Raw genomic sequence first — 22,233 nt, forward strand, 5'->3', positions numbered from 1 at the left:
AATTAAGGTCTGATTAATCAATGTATCCATTCTCCAAATTAGTTATAATAATTCCTATTTTTATATTGCACGTAGTCCCTAAATTAAATCATCTACTATAAAAACTCTAAGCAGCAAATTCTCGTCTTATCTGCTTGATAGCAACATCAGTACTGATTGATAACGCATCTGATCTCACGTGACTTTCTCAGTATACACGTGTGATTGAAGTGGAATTTCATATTACAGAACATTTAGCAAATTTACTTACTACTGTACGTAACTCTTACAGGAACGGGCTCTCCAAATACATTACGGGGTTTATCATATTTTTAGCAACAACAACAACTTACCGGATACAATGATCACGTGATCTTCCGGAAAAAGCCGCGAAACCCACACATGCTATTTGTCTGAAGTTTATCGCATTTCAAGAAACCTGAACATTATGGGAGTCTATTTATCCTCGCCAGTTACGGAGAAATTCTCCAGTGACAAGGAATGTCCAAAGTTTACATATGGCGTTTCGTCTATGCAAGGATGGAGGATGTCACAGGAGGTGCATTATTCTTCTTTACAGATTTTCATACGGCGCCTTTCTTACACAGTATTGAAATAGGAGAGGTCGTGTTTGTATACAAATCCGTTGTAGAACTGATGACAGTGATCGGGTGGGCAGACGCCGAACGTCCATCTTTTTTGTAAATAGTGATGTTTTTCTAATGGCCTAAACTTTCTAAAGGAAGTGGTTATTCTTGCGGCTCTCCTGTAAGAATAGTGAAAAGCCCGCAGTTGGTTATTCCTACAGCAGTTCAGTATTCAGGCCTTTTTTTCATTAGTTTGGGAATGCCACCGATACTGGTGGAATTGGGAAAGTGCTCTCGGAAATTGTCTTAATTGGGACAATTTGCAAATTACCAAAATCGACATAAATGTGTTTTTGTGTGAAATATTAATGAATTGCATTTTAGTAACAGGGTTCTCGGTAGGATTTTCAGAGTAGGAGTCCAGGACTCCCTTCCTGGAAAAAGTTAGTCCAAATAATTAGACGTGAAAAAGTTGTCATTTGACGTTCAACAGGTCTAGTATATTGCCCGATTGGTGCATCATGCACCGATCGGTGTATCATGCACCAGTTGGTGTATTCGACAGTACACCAATCGGTGTATCGGCTCAGAAAATTAATAAACTGACCGTTATTCCATGTGTATTTGATATTTCCGCATCATGGGAAAAACAAAAGAACAACCCTCCGAGGTAAAGTTTTCAAATTATTTCATTCTTTTTGAAATGTATAAGGTAACGTAATGATAAAACACATTTACATATACTACTTACATATTATTTATTTTCGAACACAACAATTTCTAGGGTTAAAAAACACTTTTGTTTATAATTTCTCAGTACTACTGCAGCATGTGTTCCGCCATATTCAGATACCCGGTTATTCTAAATGTGACTTTCCTTTGATTCTGCGCCAGAACGCTCGAAAAATCAGCATCTGTCTTAAAATTATGCTAAAGTATGGTGTCCAAAAAATGACATAAACCAAAATATAAAATTACCGCAAACTATTTGTTAAAAAAAGTTATCTAAGCAAGTGTTGTATAACCCACAAAATAAATTAATAAATGCACTCATGATATTGTGATAATGCATATTTTGATAGACTGAATACCACGGAAAGAAAGTCAGAAAAGGACACATGTCACTAAAGCTCATGCTAATCTTCACAGAGGGAAGCTAGATATAGACAACTAAATTGAAGATCGATATAAAAGGAATTCAAGCTATAGATAATTATTAACCAAACTCCTTGATCCACTCTTGATTTATATAACATAATGACTTATATCATTCATAAAACCATCATGTTACTAACTTTGATATCACTTCTTATTGATAATACAAATGTTAAATAACTTTGAACGTTACGGGGTTTCAAAACTGACACGGTGTAAACTTATTTCTTATTTTATTATGTCGCTACAGGTACACCATACATATTCAAGGTAATACACATGTCAATCAAATTTTGGGATGCTGGGAAAATTTTGTAGCTTTATAAGCGTAGATCCGAATCCAACATGGCTGCGATTGTATAAAGGCAAGGAAATTTGGGTAAAATCACTTTTTGTTGGGTATTTAACTGGTGTTGCCTTAAAATTACCTGTCAATGAATTATAATTATGTGACAGTGCATTCAATGTGAAAAACGCAAGAAACGCAGCAGTCTGTCGGAAAAAATGTAATGGCGACTGAAAATGGCCGATGTCATCAACAACATGTGAAGGTATCGGAATGCGGTTATTTCCGGTTCTCGAAATATTTTGTTTTAAAGTGGCATCCTACGTGTTGATACACCGATTGGTGTATTGCTGAATACACCAATTGGTGCATGATACACCGATCGGTGCATGATGCACCAATCGGGCAATATACTAGACCTGTTCAACAGTCAATATTCTGACATTTTACATTTTTACTATCAAAGCCTTTTTCGACGTCTAAACGCTAAGTATGAAAGAAGTGTAGCATAAAATCAATTTCTAAAATATTATAAAGTCGGTAAACTTTGTACCTAATAGGAACAAAAATACCTTTGCTTCAAATCTGCAAGGTTAAAATGATTTACATTCCATTATTATCCACGAAATGACGCTTCATCTTTTTGACATCGAATGTTTATATTTGACATGCCACCATCTTGTTTCATAATTGAAAGTACCAATTAGGCCTAAATTAAAATTAAGTTTGTTTGACCTTTACCGACCCAGTATTTTTACAATGGGTAGGTAGGTAGGTAAATAATTTTATTATATTTTAGTATTTTAAATGTTTGTTGTCTCAGTAATAAAGTCTATATATTAATACCTATTGCTTGTAGATAATCTCTGAAGATGCTCTGTTAAATGTATGCTTGCAATATATAAACCCCTAGCCCTATTCATGCAGTTGCACACACAATATGGGCACAGACTTAATTTGCACATAAGGCAAAGTTCACCAAGTCTTTGAGTATCTATTATGTCTACACTTTTTCTTAATATATATGGGCCATTCCATGAGAAAACCGGTATTAGTGACAAAATTTTCGATTTTTGCTTTTTTGCATTTTCTTAAAGAAAAATATATATATTTTCATTCAGCGCAAAATATAACATAATTCAAAGCTGCTTTTATATTTTATAACACGTTTTAAACCCGAAGGTACCAAATGATAATTTACAAGAAATGATGACGTCAACGTCACTTTCTGAACGTTAGATAAAAAAAAAACCACAAAGAATCATTGCATGCATAATTGTTTGTTTTAATCTTAAACCATATCATTAGAATATAAAACATTAACTTAAAGGCTCTATCAATAATATTGAAATAGTTTACCTTTCAAAAAGTGGATTTCTTGATTGAATAATTACTCGACACTGAATTGGTGGAATATTTCTAGCAAATTTATAAATTTACCAGATATATGACAAAATTTAATATATTCAAATAATGATGAAATACACGCCATTTTAAAAATCTTTCCTGCTCAAAATTGCTCAATAATAATTGCAGTACTTCAACTCATTTTAAATACAAGTCTGTATATGGCAAAACGTATCTATCGTGGCGCTGGTTGCGGGCACGTGATATCCATATTGGCAGGATTCAGGTATTTTCTGACATTTTTATACAGGTATTCAACTCGTTGTCTGCTCTGTCCTTTTGGTTGAAGCATAGTAGATCTACCATCATTCACACGGATACCAGTACAGATGTTAACCTTAACTTCCGGTGTATTTTTTCCAGTTTGCATGGTAACGACACCAGGTTCGTCTATTGTCATACTAAAAGACTGGTGCTTCCTGTGTCAAGTGAAAAATATTAGATTTCAATGGAGTATTCAGTATATTTGTTCTAGTTTTCTTGCACGTCATTGCTTTTTTTTTTTACAGAAAAAGGGCATTGTACTATCAAAACAATGATTTAAGCAGAACGAAAAAAATAAATAAAAAAACTCCCAATTTGCGAGATTATTTACACTTTACAGTTGCAGATATAAAGTGTAAATAATCTCGCAAATGACCCGTAAAGGCGAGATTTCAAGAGGTTATTCCCTTTACACAATTTAAGTTTTATATAAAAATATCACTTGAACTGAACGAACATTTTTGTTTCTAAAGAATTCTTGCTATTCTGGTATTGCGTTATTTAATCATCGATTCAGCGCAGATTGTTGTATCTGCTTATTTATAATACAGTTACATACACGGTGGCAATGAAACGATTGTTAAAACGTTGCTATAATTAATTGTTACCTTATTCCATGAACTGATTTGAACATTGGAGTTAGGTAACTCTTCCAGTCAGCCCACCGCCATGCTGGATACCGAACTTCTTGATTGGTCGCAGACGACAAACGTACAACGTCTCCAAGCTGGTCCATGGTCTCTATGTTCGATCTTCTGCAAGAAAACACACTGTCCATAATAATTAGATCAACTCAATGCGAACGCAAACTAATTGAACTCTGAGTTATGTTCCAATAATTCATTTTATTATATATCTATATAAATTATGTCAAAAATACAGTTTGCATTTCACAATGAAATACGAACAGGTTGAAAACTCTCGTATTGTACCTTCCAAAATCCCGTATTGTACCTTTCGTATTGTATGTTACCGGACTACTTTCATCAATATGCATATGCTGACACATAATATATAGCACACAAAAAACATCACTCATTTAATTTTAACATCAACATACATTTTAGATTTCGTTCGATTAAAAATTAACAAACAGAAATGTGGAAGCATATAATAAAAGGGTAATTACAACAACGGCAGCTAGATCTGGGATTTTGTATTCGACTCTTGTGGATTTTACTAGGATGGATCACACTTGGCGCATGCGCGCCTCGTGATATCCGATCTGGCAAAATCCACTGAAGCCGAATACAGCATCCCAGAACAAGCTATTGTTATAATAACCCTATTATAGCATTTATTTTATGATACTGATGTGCGTCTGCTTTACTGGAATACAATTCACTTGCAAACTAGTATAATACGTTCATTGAAAAATCATAAATGTATTAAGTTTTTTTTTATGAATTTCGATCCCTAGTTTACTTTTCTAAAAGTAAAAATACAGAACTTTTGGGATTGTACAAGCTTTAAAACATGATAATAACATGATTGATATAAATTATATACCTGTAAAGCTTCTTTAAATGGCCAAATCCAGCATCTACCAAACATTTTGCGTGACCGGGAACTTGCATAAGATATTCGATAGAATCTTGTCTTCCTGTCAGGATACGCCACATGAGGTAACCTAACAAATAACGATTCTTGTTTTGTCCTGAATAAAAAAATATATAACTAACAAACCTCTTCATTCCGACGTTCATAAACATTTAGTATACCTTATACGTTAAATATAAACAAAACTAAGCAAAATAATACAGTTTAGAAGCACTGCATGGATAAACAATATTTCAAACTTCATTTTTAAAAACAATAGTGAAAATTATAATTGTCTTTAAATGTATAAAAACAAACTTCAGCTTACCAGGGCAATTGTCTGCATGGAGTGAGATCTTAGGCTCATGTTGACTGTACTCGTCAAGCACATAGTCCAACATTGATATTACAGCGTTAGGACCGTGTGTTTGCGTCCCGTCTTGCCCGATCGTCTCGTTTTCATCTACCAAGAAGTTCAGTTGCCTTGGATACCCATCAATGCGCACGCCAAATATTTGCACTTTACGTAATGTTGCAAAATAAATTTGTCCCATTTGTCTGGAATAGTGTGGTATTGAAACATTTTGGGAGAAATCAAAAGTGTAATGATTATATCTTGTTTGTGGGGTTTGATCATGTGACTCTCTTGCCTGCTTGATACAACTGTTGTAAACTTCTCTCTCTATTTGGGCTTTTAAAATGTGTTCTCGGAACTGATCAGTTGCGTAAATTTTTTCGTTTTCTTCAACAGCTATATTTATGTTTTTTCTGTGTTTCTCGCATGCGGCACACACGTCATCTCTCGGAGAGGCAATTTTAATGTGGCCCAGACAATTATTCCAGATCTCGCAAAAAGAACTTTGTTTAACGTACCGTATATTGGATTCCTCACAACTCTGAAGATACATTTTGTGAACTTTTAGCTTTGTTGTCCCGCTGTCTAGATAAACAGGGGGTATATTATCACTTCCACGTGGAGCAGCTGGTTGTGGGAGCCCATATGCATCTGCATAATTTTGGATATACTCCACAACTTTTCGGATGTCCTCATACACTAAAGCATGCTTAGGCTTACGACCACTATTTCCGTGTTTCCGTGCTGTAACTCCTTCTTTTTTGACATGACATACAAGTCCTTCTAGTGCATGCCTACCGATATCATAAATAAGTGAAAATGTTCTTCTGCAAATTGATTTGCCGCTATATGTATATATCATGCGGATGCGTTTCCGTTTTTTCCCACGTTTGGTTACGTCCTGATTACCGCCATATGTTATAGATCCCATCATATACATGTCTTTCTCTTCCTTAGACATTTCCCTTACTGAAAGAATGTGATCATATATATCATCTGCACTTATTCCAATATTACATCTCTGCTTACATCCACAACCAGATCGTGCAAACTGTCTTATCTTACCTCTATCGTCATCATAATCTTCATCATTTACTACGTTTTCATCACGGACTTCATTATCATAAGCATTATCGCCAGAGTCGTCATTTCTATCATCCTGCCATTCCTGATCAGAATAATGTGCTCCCTCTTCTAGATGTAGAAGGTAATCCCTTGCTCTGTCCTCAACAGCAGATTGAATTGTGGCCCGGTCAAATTCATCATCATCACTCGCAGTGTCACCAACCAAGTCACCGGTACTGTTTTCACCATCATCGTCATTTCCGTTTTGCGATGCATATGGTGTCGCTGACGGTGTCCGTCCAAAGTGATCAGACAGTAAGCTCTCAAGATCCTGAAAGTTAATTGAATTTTTTATAGGTAACTAAAACTGTACATAACAGTCAAAATCTGTACATAAACAGTCATTTATAATACTGACAATCAACGAAATGAAGTATTTTATAAACGTATTTGTATTAAAATATCATTTTTGGGATTGAGAAAGAGAATAAAAAATATGAGTATTAAAACAAAGAAGAACAAAAAAGTCGCGAAACCATTACGTCTTGAACCCGTACCTCTCGAACCCATATATTTAACTTCTAAAAAAAATGGGATGACGCTCTAACTATCTGAGCTAAACGCTCACTTGACTTTTTGGCGCTAAATGTAGTATATATCATATTTGGTCATGTGTTTACTTGAAATTCACTTTTCTTATAACAGTTCAATATGTAATATATTAGAGATGGATAGAAAGAGAGAACAAATATTCATCTCGATAACCTGGTTAATTGTCAAACACTATCAAGACCAGCATAATACTACAGAAAGGGCACATCTACCAGCGAATGTCATCTTTGCTTTATTTTATATCCTAGATCTAGAGTGTAAAAGGGTTTTATCAAAACATGCAATCACTTTTGTAGGATTGTATCACAACTGAAAGAAGTCAAATTAAAGTATCTCATCTATATAGAAATGACAAAAAAAGAGAAACAAAATGGCGGCAAAAATTAATGTCAAGATGTGTTCAAAATAACTGTTGAATTTCCGTCCTATAACACTTGTTTAATAATCAACATGTCATTATATATATATCATTCGTTACTAACCTCGAAATCACTATCCATTTGAATTCAACTTTAATATATCCTGTACAATTAATCTCCAAATGATGTCAACAAACTTCCGGGTTATTCGCTGTAGATAATAGTGACGTCAAACTTTAATTGCTTCTGACGTCATTGTTTATCGATGTCACTAATACCGGTTTTCTCATGGAACGCCCCATATATCAAAAGTTTTTTCATGATTGTTTTCACTACACCTGCGCTTAAATGTACAAGCCCCATGTGGTTCTGGGATGATCTGTGTATGAAAAGAATTGGAACCACTGCCTTATCCTTGCATGATCGTAAGTGGCGACTAAAAGGGTCTTAACACTTGGTTTTGCAGTAACTCTGTGATTCCAGCAGGTATACAAATTTTGATTCCATACGTCGTTTTTATTTCGATGTAAATGAGATGTGGAACCAAAATTTGTAGTCCTGTTTGGCGCCATATAAACTGTACTGTGTTGGTGCGCCGTAAAACCCAAATAAATAAATTAATTAAAAGTACAAAATAATATAACAATATTTGGCATCTAAACACACTATTGAATTACAGCTTATTTCCAACAAGTGTTTGATGCTTAATTCAATAGATAATAACTTTTTATGAGTTTTAGAAGGTTTTTACAATGGTTATGGCAGTATGCAAGCAAAAGTGATGATGTTTTAGCTTCAAGGTATTTGCACGTATTGGTCATGTTACTAAACAGAAACAAGATTGGGTTTTCCGACATCAGACATTTATTATGCTATTGTCCTTGCAAAAGAAGTATAAGATTTTATAGCTCTTTGTTCTGGCATAACAAAATTAAAATATTTAAACTATCTAGCCTGTAATATTTCAACACATTTACGCTCAATTGTCAATTTCTTGAAATTCGAAAACTGAGATTTTCTCACTTCGAACAAATGCATTTCAAAACGATATCTGATTAAAGACATTTTGAAATCAACAATTAAGTCAATTTGTAATATATTTTCACAGAAAATTAAATTTCCCACCACTCTGTCAATTGCCACAATACTGTCACTGTTTATGTGTTATGAAAGCAGTATTATGTACAAGCAAATTTCAAATATAATTTAACACATAGCAGACAAATAATATTCTCATGTACACTACGTTTCCTTTGTAATCAATCATATTTGTTCTTCTTAAATTTCCTTTTCACAGCAGACATTTTTTTCCACTGTATTTTTGTAATCTCCACCATCTGGTTTCTGTCCATAATGATTGCATCGATAGTAATAATAATCAAAGTCTAGCCCCTACCGTATTTTCCAAAAGTGTTAGGACTAGTTATTTTCACTTTCTCAAGACTTATTTCCCGAAAAATGATTATTTTGTAACTTTAGTGTACCAAAAATACGGACACAATAATCATAATCCACCAAATGTTGAAAGCGAAATAAAAAGCGTAAACGATTATCGCTAATTATTCTGTTGATAAACTTAGTCATTGTCCTTGTTTTCATCATCAATTAACACCCACATCGAAGAGCTAAAAGAAGTGTGTCGGTATCATGGCATCTGAAGTGGAGATCAAAGCGGTATAGTTGCCCGAGATTGTCATGGAATTACGTCATGTTTTCGCGCCATATGACACATCACTGTTTGATCGTACCGCGTAGGTTCTTTAAATTAATCAATAAAAACGTTTCTTCTTTTCGTCGTCCGTCGTCTGTCGTCTGTCAACATTTAGCTTGTGTATGCGATAGAGGCTGTATTTTTCAATTAATCTTCATGAATATTGGTCAGAATGATAACCTTGATGAAATCTAGGCTGAGTTCGAAAATGGGTCATCTCGGGTCAAAAACTAGGTCACTAGGTCAAATCAAAGAAAAACCTTGTGTATGCGATAGAGGCTGTATTTTTCATTTAATCTTCATGAATATTGGTCAAAATGATAACTTTGATGAAATCTAGGCCGAGTTCGAAAATGGGTCATCTCGGGTCAAAAACTAGGTCACTAGGTCAAATCAAAGAAAAACCTTGTGTATGCGATAGAGGTGGTATTTTTCAATTAATCTTCATAAATATTGGTCAGAGTGATAACCTTGATGAAATCTAAGCCGAGTTCGAAAATGGGTCATGTCGGGTCAAAAACTAGGTCACTAGGTCAAATCAAAGAAAAACCTTGTGTATGCGATAGAGGCTGTATTTTTCAATTCTTCTTCATGAATATTGGTCAGAATGATAACCTTGATGAAATCTAGGCCGAGTTCGAAAATGGGTCATCTCGGGTCACTAGGTCAAATCAATGAAAAACCTTGTGTATGCGATAGAGGCTGTATTTTTCAATTGATCTTCATGAATTTTGGTCAGAATAATTGCCTTGATGAAATCTAGGCCGAGTTCGAAAATGGGTCATCTCGGGTCAAAAACTAGGTCACTAGGTCAAATCAAAGAAAAACCTTGTGTATGCGATAGAGGCGGTATTTTTCAATTGATCTTCATGAATTTTGGTCAGAATGATTACCTTGATGAAATCTAGGCCGAGTTCGAAAATGGGTCATCTGGGGTCAAAAACTAGGTCACTAGGTCATATCACGTAAAAACCTTGTGTATGCGATAGAGGCGGTATTTTTCAATTGATCTTCATGAATTTTGGTCAGAATGATTGCCTTGATGAAATTTAGACCAAGTTCGAAAATGGGTCATCTGGGGTCAAAAACTAGGTCACTAGGTCAAATCAAAGAAAAACCTTGTGTATGCAATAGAGGCTGTATTTTTCAACTGATCTTCATGAAATTTAGAATGATTACCTTGATAAAATCTAGGCTGATTTCGAAAATGGGTCATCTGGGGTCAAAAACTAGGTCACTAGGTCAAATCGAAGAAAAACATTGTGTATGCAATAGAGGATGTATTTTTCAATTGATCTTCATGAAATTTGGTCAGAGTGATTGCCTTGATGAAAACTAGGTCGGTTTTGAATATGGGTTATCTGAGGTCAAAAACTAGGTCACTAGGTCAATTCAAAGAAAAATCTTGTGTATGCGATAGAGACTGTTTTTTTTTTCAGTTGATATTTATGAAATTTGGTCAGGTTGATTGCCTTAATGAAATCTAGGTCGAATTTGAATATGAGTCATCTGAGGTCAAAAACTAGGTCACTTGGTCAAATCAAAGAAAAAACTTCTGTATGTGATAGAGGCTGTATTTTTCAGTTGATCTTCATGAATTTTGGTCAGAATGATTGCCTTGATAAAATCTAGGTCGAGTTTGAACATGGGTCATCTAGGGTCAAAAACTAGGTCATATCTAAGAAAATGCTTGTTTTATCGCAAGAGACCAATTTTTTGGTCCAATCTTAATGAAAATTGGTCAGAATATTTGTTTCCATGAAATCACTAGGTCAAACATGTTTTACACTGTTATGGAGTGTTTCTTAGGTGAGCGACCTAGGGCCATTTTGGCCCTCTTGTTTTTTTGTACTTTCTTGTCAAAAGTCTGAACTTTATGCCCATAGAATTTATCATTTATTTACACTTAGAAGAAATAAATAATTAAGATCGCACTGTTTGAAATTTTACAAAGAACTAAATTTAAATTTGACCGTTTTTATAGAATTTTGCCTACATTCATATATTATTAAAATCGTTATAGAATTCAAACTATATTACTTCTTAAGCGGTTGCTAAAAATATTGATGCGATAATAACAAAAAACAAATGCACTAAGCGCGTTTTTTGTGTATTTGTAAACGAAAGTAACGTCGAGCGATGGAAATAAGATATTACGATAGCACGTGCTCGTGGAATGGAAAATTACCGGCATGACGTTTTGGTATACTTTACATTTCGTGGGTAACTTGTAGATACTAGATTTGTAAAATTATGTCCTTTTGTCAGATTGCCTTCCGGTTATAAGCGGTTTGATTGTCGTCTGCATCCTATGGCCTTAGGCAAAGTTATCGGCAAAGCTGACACGTTTTCGGAATACACGAGATAATAAACAGTCCGCTTTATCGATTTTTAGCTCACCTGTCACTTTGTGACAAGGTGAGCTTTTGTGATCGCGCGGTGTCCGTGCGTGCGTCTGTGCGTCCGTAAACTTTTGCTTGTGACCACTCTAGAGGTCACATTTTTTGTGGGATCTTTATGAAAGTTGGTCAGAATGTTCATCTTGATGATATCTAGGTCAAGTTCGAAACTGGGTCACATGCCATCAAAAACTAGGTCAGTAGGTCTAAAAATAGAAAAACCTTGTGACCTCTCTAGAGGCCATATATTTCACAAGATCTTCATGAAAATTGGTCAGAATGTTCATCTTGATGATATCTAAGTCAAGTTCGAAACTGATTCACATGCCATCAAAAATTAGGTCAGTAGGTCAAATAATAGAAAAACCTTGTGACCTCTCTAAAGGCCATATTTTTCATGGGATCTGTATGAAAGTTGGTCTGAATGTTCACCTTGATGATATCTAGGTCAAGTTCGAAACTGGGTCACATGCGGTCAAAAACTAGGTCAGTAGGTCTAAAAATAGAAAAACCTTGTGACCTCTCTAGAGGCCATATATTTCATGAGATCTTCATGAAAATTGGTCAGAATGTACACCTTGATGATATCTAGGTCAAGTTCGAAATTGGGTCACGTGCCATCAAGAACTAGGTCAGTAGTTCTAAAAATAGAAAAACCTTGTGACCTCTCTAGAGGCCATAATTTTCAATGGATCTTCATGAAAATTGGTCAGAATGTTCACCTTGATGATATCTAGGTCAAGTTCGAAACTGGGTCACGTGCGGTCAAAATCTAGGTCAGTAGGTCTAAAAATAGAAAAACCTTGTGACCTTTCTAGAGGCCATATATTTCACAAGATCTTCATGAAAATTGGTCAGAATGTACACCTTGATGATATCTAGGTCAAGTTCGAAACTGGGTCACGTGCCCTCAAAAACTAGGTCAGTAGGTCAAATAATAGAAAAACCTTGTGACCTCTCTAATGGCCATATTTTTCATGGGATCTGTATAAAAGTTGGTCTGAATGTTCATCTTGATGATATCTAGGTCAAGGTCGAAAGTGGGTCACGTGCCGTCAAAAACTAGGTCAGTAGGTCAAATAATAGAAAAACCTTGTGATCTCTCTAAAGGCCATATTTTTCAATAGATCTTCATGAAAATTGGTCTGAATGTTCATCTTGATGATATCTAGGTCAAGTTCGAAACAGGGTCATGTGCAGTCAAAAACTAGGTCAGTAGGTCTAAAAATAGAAAAACCTTGTGACCTCTCTAGAGGCCATACTTGTGAATGGATCTCCGTAAACATTGGTCAGAATGTTCATCTTGATGATATCTAGGTCAAGTTCGGAAGTGGGTCACGTGCCATCAAAAAGTAGGTCAGTAGGCAGTGTACGAAATTAAGATTTGAATCCAATAGCCCGTTCGGGCTACCACATTAAAAATTTTCCAAGCCTGACACCAGTTTCACTAGCCCGAACTTTTAACACCTTAAAATACATAATTTTTGCACCATATAACATCTTGTTTTACAAACATCTCTATGCATGTTTGAAGTAATAAAAAAGACATACAGTACATGTTTGCCATGTTTTTGAAAAATTTTAACTCGAAATACTCCAGTCTAGATCAGCATCGTCAGAGTCCAAAAGCATCGTACATGACACTCCTTGCCAAAACGAAATCTAAACTGTTATGCCCGATTTTTTAGGATCCGCACTCGCCAATTACTGCAACTCGGACTGTTGACAATTTGTAAGATGTAATACTGAGTGCTGAATACACATTTACACACACGCTGATAGCATAATTTAAGCTCCGCCTACTGCAGGTACTTGTGAGATTTTCGCGAGAAGTGTGAAAGCTAATCAAATTATCCGTTACGCTAGAGGTGATTGTATTCAGCCAATTAGCGCTGCGGTTACGTCTTTGACACTGTGTTTGATTGTCAACACGTTAGAGTGCAAAAACCAATAATTCCATAAGCGTTTCTCAGTCTGGAAAATCACGATGCAGTACTCGTTTAATTAGCATGTTTTTTTTTAAACAAATGAGGAAAATTCGGTAGCCCAGTCGAGCTTGTACCTGTGGAAAATCGGTAGCCCGAGCTGAAATTTGGTAGCCACGGGCTGTCGGACTACCGTGAATTTCGAACACTGAGTAGGTCAAATAATGAAAAAACCTTGTGACCTCTCTAGAGGCCATATTTTTCATGGGATCTGTATGAAAGTTGGTCTGAATGTTTATCTTGATGATATCTAGGTCAAGTTTGAAACTGGGTCAACTGCGATCAAAAACTAGGTCAGTAGGTCTTGAAATAGAAAAACCTTGTGACCTCTCTAGAGGCCATACCCTTGAATGGATCTTCATGAAAATTGGTCAGAATGTTCACCTTGATGATATTTAGGTCAAGTTTAAAACTGGGTCATGTGCCTTAAAAAACTAGGTCAATAGATCAAATAATAGAAAAACCTTGTGACCTCTCCAGAGACCATATCTTTCAATGGATCTTCATGAAAATTGGTCAGAATTTTTATCTTGATAATATCTAGGTCATGTTCAGAACTGGGTCACATGAGCTCAAAAACTAGGTCACTATATCAAATAATAGAAAAAACGACGTCATACTTGAAACTGGATCATGTGGGAAGAGGTGAGCGATTCAGGACCATCATGGTCCTCTTTTCTACTAGCTGACCGCGGGTTACTTTCTCACTTGCCATAATTATTTATGCATTTGTTAGATAAAATAATCGCCAGTTTCAAGCACCAAAATCAGTTTTTCCCTTTGATAGGAAAATAATTTTTTTTTTCTTCTCTGGAATGCAATAAAATTATTTGAGTAAGGGCAATTTTATCGGGTCGGTAGGTAAAGGTCAAACAAACTTAATTTTATTTTAAGCCTTAAATTTGATCGGCGGTAGACGAAAAAATATTTCCCGCCAAATATTTTTATTGTAATTTTGATTTTTTTCATCATAAATGTATATTTTCTATTTTAATCCTTATCAATTTTAAATGTCTCTTCTGGAAATAGAAAGATTATTGACATTTATAGTTTCTCTGTATGAGATAGAGAAAAGGTAACTTTCGTTCAAGAAATCATTCTAATATGCAAATCATGTTTACATCCGGAACACCCTCGGTTATTACCGTGCCACTATTCAAAACTTTCAACAGATTGGATACTGGATTAATTAATCGGTTAATTAATAACAAATAAGGTAAAATATAACTTTTAATTGCTGCCATAAAGCACATTTATGATTATTCTTCATACTCAATGTGAAAGTTTCAGTCATTTTTGCCAGAAAGTCATTAAAAAACCTACAGATCAAAGTTCAAATCTGAAGAGATTTTTGTGCTATACGTTATTTCAGTTCAACGTTTAGACCTGACATAACATGGAAAATAAAAAATGTAAAATATCAAGTAAAATGAACTTATAAAGTGATACGAGTTATGTCAGGTCTTATATTTAGGACTAGGAAAAAGTTGGAGTCCAGGTATGAAAAAACGGAGTCCCATATTTTTGCCGGTCGCTAGATAAAGGCATAGCCTTATAAAACCCTACCATTTGTCAAGGCTGTAGTTTATAAAACCTATTATTGGGTATGGTATTGAATAGATATAGTAGATTAAAGCCAGATTCCTTGCCCATCACTATGCTGAGTATGCTCATTTATGTGACTGTATTTAAAGTAAAAGTAAAAGAACAGTTCAAAACAAAGTATTTTATTCAAGTGAAAGAAAACACTTATTATCATAATCAGTGACATGACAGTTCCATATATATGACTGTTTTCATGGTAAATGTAAAAGAACAGTTCTAAACAAAGTATCTTATGCAAGTGAAAGAAAACACTTATTATCATAATCAATGACATGACATTATTCCATTTATATGACTGTTTTCATGGTAAATGTAAAAGAACAGTTCTAAACAAAGTATCTTATGCAAGTGAAAGAAAACATTATCATAATCAATGACATGACAATTCCATTTATATGACTGTTTTCATGGTAAATGTAAAAGAACAGTTCTAAACAAAGTATCTTATGCAAGTGAAAAAAACACTTTTATCATAATCAATGACATGACAATTCCATTTATATGACTGTTTTCATGGTAAATGTAAAAGAACAGTTCTAAACAAAGTATCTTATGCAAGTGAAAAAAACACTTTTTATCATAATCAATGACATGACAATTCCATTTATATGACTGTTTTCATGGTAAATGTAAAAGAACAGTTCTAAACAAAGTATCTTATGCAAGTGAAAAAAACACTTTTTATCATAATCAATGACATGACAATTCCATTTATATGACTGTTTTCATGGCAATCTGACTAAAGTACTTGATCTTCTAAACGAAGATCTGAGAACGACCCATTCACATTCGTCTTCTGTATATTTTGGATTTCCAAGATTGCTATTTTTATTTTCGCAAATCTATTTTTGTTTGAACCAATCAGACAACTTGTTCGAATGTCAAAGAATAAGAAAAAATTCAGTTAATCGAGGGCTCGAACCCGGAAACTCTCGCTCACAGAGCAAGTGCGCTACCGACTGAGCTAACCGGCTATCTAACATTTTTCTACATAAAAATTGTTAATATCAAATACCTTAGGCTTTTTAAAGCTTGCGGAATGTTGTAAGTTAACTTTTGATTGGATAGTGGAAGGGTTGTCAGAACGAGGCCATCAGTAGCTCGTTGTCAGATCCTATGCGTAGCGTAGCAGGAGATGTACTTTAGTCAGATTGGTTTTCATGGTAAATGTAAAAGAACAGTTCTAAACAAAGTATCTTATGCAAGTGAAAAAAACACTTTTTATCATAATCAATGACATGACAATTCCATTTATATGACTGTTTTCATGGCAATCTGACTAAAGTACTTGATCTTCTAAACGAAGATCTGAGAACGACCCATTCACATGCGTCTTCTGTATATTTTGGATTTCCAAGATTGCTATTTTTATTTTCGCAAATCTATTTTTGTTTGAACCAATCAGACAACTTGTTCGAATGTCAAAGAATAAGAAAAAATTCAGTTAATCGAGGGCTCGAACCCGGAAACTCTCGCTCACAGAGCAAGTGCGCTACCGACTGAGCAAACCGGCTATCTAACATTTTTCTACATAAAAATTGTTAATATCAAATACCTTAGGCTTTTTAAAGCTTGCGGAATGTTGTAAGTTAACTTTTGATTGGATTGTGGAAGGGTTGTCAGAACGAGGCCATCAATAGCTCGTTGTCAGATCCTATGCGTAGCGTAGTAGGAGATGTACTTTAGTCAGATTGGTTTTCATGGTAAATGTAAAAGAACAGTTCTAAACAAAGTATCTTATGCAAGTGAAAAAAACACTTTTTATCATAATCAGTGACATGACAGTTCCATATATATGACTGTTTTCATGGTAAATGTAAAAGAACAGTTCTAAACAAAGTATCTTATGCAAGTGAAAAAAACACTTTTTATCATAATCAATGACATGACATTATTCCATTTATATGACTGTTTTCATGGTAAATGTAAAAGAACAGTTCTAAAAAAAGTATCTTATGCAAGTGAAAAAAACACTTTTTATCATAATCAATGACATGACATTATTCCATTTATATGGCTGTTTTCATGGTAAATGTAAAAGAACAGTTCTAAACAAAGTATCTTATGCAAGTGAAAGAAAACACTCATTATCATAATCAATGACATGACAATGCCATTTATATATCTTATGCAAGTGAAAGAAAACATTATCATAATCAATGACATGACAGTTCCATTTATATGACTGTTTTCATGGTAAATGGAAAAGAACAGTTCTAAACAAAGTATCTTATGCAAGTGAAAGAAAACACTCATTATCACAATCAATAACATGACGATTTCATTTAAGTAACAGCATTTATGGTAAAATGACATAACTACATGATCGCAACATGTTTTTAAAGGCCCAGTTCTTGTTGATTTTCACATTTCAGACTTATATACACTTTGCACCGACAGTTCCATTTCAAACTTATTTTCTCCTATTTTTCATTTCACAAAACTTGACTACAGCGGGCTTAGGGTCAAACACCTCGATCGCTGGACCCTCTTCAATAACTCTCATTAATTTAGTAACAGTGTCATGCTTCAGCCTGGCACGTCCCTTGGTTTTTCAGGGATCGAATTTAACTTTTTTTCCAACTAGCAAATTTTTGCTAGTGCCATTTTTTTCCACTAGCAAAATGATGGGTTCCACTAGCAATTATTTAAAAGCTGTTTACGTGCTAAATTCAAGTTGTTTTGTTGTTGTTTGGTTTCATATAAAAGTTCACAGTCCGGACAGGCTTGGGACTTTCTGGTTTTGAAAGTACGATACAAACCAAAGTACTCAATGATTCTTTTGACTTTTGGCTTGACGTTGATCTTTTAAGTTTTTCTCAGGTCACAGTTGGTAGTGTTGCTAGCATTTTCGAGCTCCGCGGGCTTTTTTGCACCAAGAAACATGTTATTTCCTCTCCATTTTCACAGAATTTTGCAAATTACAGACGTCCAAAATGAAAACAAATATTGCCTAGACGCTTACTTACATATCCGATAATTACTTTTGTATAAAGCGACAAGCGTCTAGAAGCAGTCACGTGATTATCGGTAAATTAACTGCCCGAAAGTAGTTTTTAAAGAGAAAAGAACAGTTTGAGCGAATTCCCCGATTTTCGAACGTGATCGCAAAAATATTCGAGTGCCATGATTTTCTACTCGCATTTTTTTATTCTTACTCGAATTTTGCGAGTTAGCGACCGTTAAATTCGATCCCTGTTTTTACTTTGTTGTGAACACTGAAACCCCGTTCACAGGCAACAGAAGTAATTGAAGAAACCAGTAACACAGTGGCAAGTCGGACAAAGTCTGGAAATACATCTCTGTAGTTTCCTAGAAGGTGGGTACAAGCATCAGACAGGGACATGATCAGCGATTTCAAAATAATTTTCAACTGGAAGTAGTCAGCTACTGCTCTGTCAGAATCAATAACACCAGATTCACCACCATACAGTTCACAAAGTTCCCTTAATTCTGACTCACCATGACTTTCTAGGTCAGTAACATTCTTTGGTATGCCAGCTGGGCGAAACACAACATTCAGAAGCTGCAGACTTTTCATTGATTGTTTGTCAAACCTGGTTTCTATGTTTTCGATTAACTTTTCCAAGTATTGAGAAGAGGAGTTCTGAAATTGCATCCTCAGCTGCTCTCTGTTGGTCAATTTGGCATCACGATACACACCATCCTGAATACTGCTGTATACATTCTCTAACTCAGAACCATTCACATTCTTAAGCTGTTTAAGTTTCATTATTGTTGACTCAATCATCAAGGTGACTGTCTCCACATCAATTAAGTCTCTCTGAAAAACTCTGGACAGCTTGCATACCACATAAAGAACATCTTTTAGAAAGCCAGATACAAGGACAAAGGTCACATTTTTCAATTTTGTTTAAAGGCCTTTTGCGTCAGGATTCCCTTTTGCAGCATCATGTTCAAGAGTATTGTACAAGGCAGGGTAACAATCTAATATGGCGCGAACTGCCCCCTCAAGTGACAACCAACGAAAACTGGCTGGTTCTTTAAGTGTCAGAAACTCAATGTTTTCATCTTCCATAATGTCAGACATGACGCGTAGTTCATTGTACCTTACTGCGGAGTTGCTGAAATATCTGTAAATCAGTTTAAGTGTATGTTGGTAGTCATTAAGTAAAGGAATATCTCTACAGGCCTGACCAGCTGCAAGGGCTAATTTGTGCGCAACACAGTGAATCTGTATCATTTGTGGAGAATACTCTTTCAGTTTGACATCAACACCATTTTTACGACCTGTCATAACTGAAGCACCGTCACTGGCTAAAGTTATCAGTTTGGACATGGGAATTTTCTTTTTCTCAAACAACTTTACTATTTCACAAACAATGGTATCGGCATTGCCATCTGGCACATTTATACAATCAAGGAAGTGGATCACTGATTTGTTAGCACAATCTACACATTTAACATAGACATTTAACTTCTTAAACACTGTAATGTCTGTGCTTTCATCAATAATCAAACCAATGAATTCTGACTGCGCAATATTTTGACCAATGTTCTCTTCCAGTGTGGCATTGATTGCATCTAACAATTCTGTCTTTGAATCTTCACCAGTGTACAGTTTGGTTGGGTCTTGAAGATCAGGACACTTGTTTTTTACCTGAAAATAAAGGATGGCATTTTAAAATACAGTTAAGGCCAATGTTAATAAATTGTTTGACAGCTATAAAATATAGCATGTTACCAGAAACAAACCTTTTTTTTAGGCCTTATCACATCGGTCTTAGAGGTCCTATTGCAAGATAGCAAGAAACAACTAAATAATTTTTGCCAAAAGTAGACAAATTACATTTCAATATAAAGCGTCTCATGAACAACACATTTTATTTTGACTGTCACATCTTCAAGGTAACAAAATCGCATTTAAGTTGATAATGTGTATGTCGTAAAAACATTGCAGTCTGATCAAGATCTGCACTGATTGCCATTCAGTCAAATACGTTACTATTTGTTTTATATTGTGATGGTCTAACGAGAAAAGAAAACAGATAAAGTAACATACCTGAAGCTTTAGAACTTTGTTGTACTGGTTCAGTGGCTGGCCTTCTTTGGCTATGTAGTACATTGTATTCACCTGGGCTTCTTTGGAAGCATCACACTAAAGTTCATTTTCACGTATGGCAATTGTCTCAACAACCTGCTTTACCGTGGTGGTCTTTTTCTTTGCCTGGTGAGCCTCAGCAGCGAGAAGATGATCTTTGGTATTTTCATGCCTACTGAATCAGCGTTTTTTTTCACCAAAATATTCGGCGAAATTCGGCCCCATTCCCCCCTCAAAATAGTATGTTTTTTCCCAGGCTCTCCGATGCCTAAAATTCCCCTCCGAAAATAAAAAAAATTGCCAATCAATTAAATCACTAGCTAGTTTATTTTATTTATTTTCATATAGAAAACAGTTCACCGCGGTATCTCGCGTTTTGTTTACATCGACACCGGTTGGAGTAACTTCCCTTGATAAATCAGAATCATCGAAGCGCTTTATTATTCTGCACAACAACGCTGTTGAATGTTAGTCTGTTAATGATTTGCATTCTATTTGTTTGGCCGGGTGGTGTTGAGTTTTCCATCTTCTAGTCAGTCAGGGTTTGATTTTATGCTTTGGGAAGGGACTAGTCCAACGCATGCATTTTTTTTACAGTTTGTTTTTATTGTGACAGGTCAAATGTAACAGTGACTGCAAATGTCAGAATTGGACAGAAATAAAAAAAAACAGCCACTCACCGACTTGCTTGGGGACCTAATGTCTGTTGTAAATTTTGGTAGTCTAATGGATGTCTTAACCTCCACATTTGAAAACTTTTTTGGTTATCTGGTATTGATATGCTACATTGTGTTATATTTCCTGTCACATGCTCTTATGGGCACTAAATTTATCAATAAACTTGAAACTATAGTTTATTTCATCACAAATGAAAATTCCCCTTTTCTTAGTTTTACGTCGTATTTTTCCCCCTCCAAAGGGCACCGACCCCCTTCCACCAAAACTGAAAAAAATCACTGTGAATGTTGAACTTTGCAAATTAGGTGAACCGTTTGTTGCCATTGAGTTTGTCCTTTTTGACAGTTTACACCAAGAACACACAGCTTTAACATTGTCATTTTCATTCACTTTTTCAATCCACGGAAATGTCCTGAACCATGAATCATTCCATACAGTCCTAATCCTTTTTGATTTCTTTTGGTTTGAGTCACATTCAGTTTCACTTTCATTTTCAATAGTTTTTGTTCCAAAATAAAATTTGACCTTGATTTTGATCTAGTGACCTACTTTTACATTTCTCAAGCTACAGCCTTGAAATTTGAAGCACAAGCATAGTTTTGTGTACTGAAATGAACTTTGATCTTGAGGTTGACCTAGTGACCTACTTTCACATTTCTGAAGGTACAGGCTTCAAATTTGGACCACTTGCATAGTTTTGTGTTCCGAAATAAAATTTGACCTTGATTTTGACCTAGTGACCTACTTCCACATTTCTCAAGCTACAGCCTTCAAATTTGAACCACATGCATAGTTTTGTGTACCGAAATGAACTTTGATCTTGCGATTGACCTAGTGACCTACTTCCACATTTCTGAAGCTACAGGCTTCAAATTTGGACCGCATGTATATTTTTGTGTTCTGAATTGAAATTTGACATTGATTTTTAACTCGACTTTTCGAAGAATAGTCTAGCTATTCTACTCACCCTGGCGTCGGCGTCGGCGTCACACCTTGGTTATGTTTTTGCTTGCAAGTATGTACAGCTATCATTTAAAGGCATATAGCTTTGAAACTTATTTATTCTTTTTCTAGGTCAATTACCAACCTCACTTGGTCAAGTTCCATAACTCTAACATGTATTTTGAGCAAATTATGCCCCCTTTTGGACTTAGAAAATTCTGGTTAAGTTTTACATGCAAGTTA

General features: G+C 35.2%; 2 protein-coding genes across 3 annotated transcripts in view; one reads left to right on the top strand and one right to left on the bottom strand.

Annotated features, from left to right (window-relative positions):
* Positions 1-340: 340 nt before the first annotated feature.
* The window catches only part of LOC123524470 (protein phosphatase 1G-like), a 194,055-nt gene continuing 172,162 nt past the window's right edge, over positions 341-22,233 (top strand). For both annotated transcript variants that reach the window (XM_045302684.2, XM_053538840.1), the window contains exon 1: positions 341-538. In XM_045302684.2, the coding sequence (XP_045158619.2) occupies positions 428-538 (111 nt within the window). In that variant the 5' untranslated portion in view covers positions 341-427. The remainder of the gene's footprint in view (positions 539-22,233) is intronic.
* LOC123538039 (uncharacterized) lies at positions 3,272-5,461 on the bottom strand. The gene is made up of 3 exons (XM_045321996.2): positions 5,188-5,461; positions 4,287-4,433; positions 3,272-3,833 (listed from the first exon to the last, which is right to left on the bottom strand). Exons 1-3 carry the CDS (start codon positions 5,388-5,390, stop codon positions 3,590-3,592), a joined length of 594 nt encoding a protein of 197 aa, XP_045177931.2. The 5' UTR covers positions 5,391-5,461; the 3' UTR covers positions 3,272-3,589.

Source organism: Mercenaria mercenaria, chromosome 3, assembly GCF_021730395.1.
Source record: "Mercenaria mercenaria strain notata chromosome 3, MADL_Memer_1, whole genome shotgun sequence".
Taxonomy (NCBI): domain Eukaryota; kingdom Metazoa; phylum Mollusca; class Bivalvia; order Venerida; family Veneridae; genus Mercenaria; species Mercenaria mercenaria.

Coding starts and splice junctions, on each gene's coding strand:
- LOC123538039 (XM_045321996.2), bottom strand. CDS start 5,390: ATGTTTATGAACGTCGGAATGAAGAGGTTTGTTAGTTATATATTTTTT. Junction 4,434..5,187: donor CATTTAAAGAAGCTTTACAG/GTATATAATTTA, acceptor GTTTTCTTGCAG/AAGATCGAACATAGAGACCA. Junction 3,834..4,286: donor AAATCAGTTCATGGAATAAG/GTAACAATTAAT, acceptor CACTTGACACAG/GAAGCACCAGTCTTTTAGTA.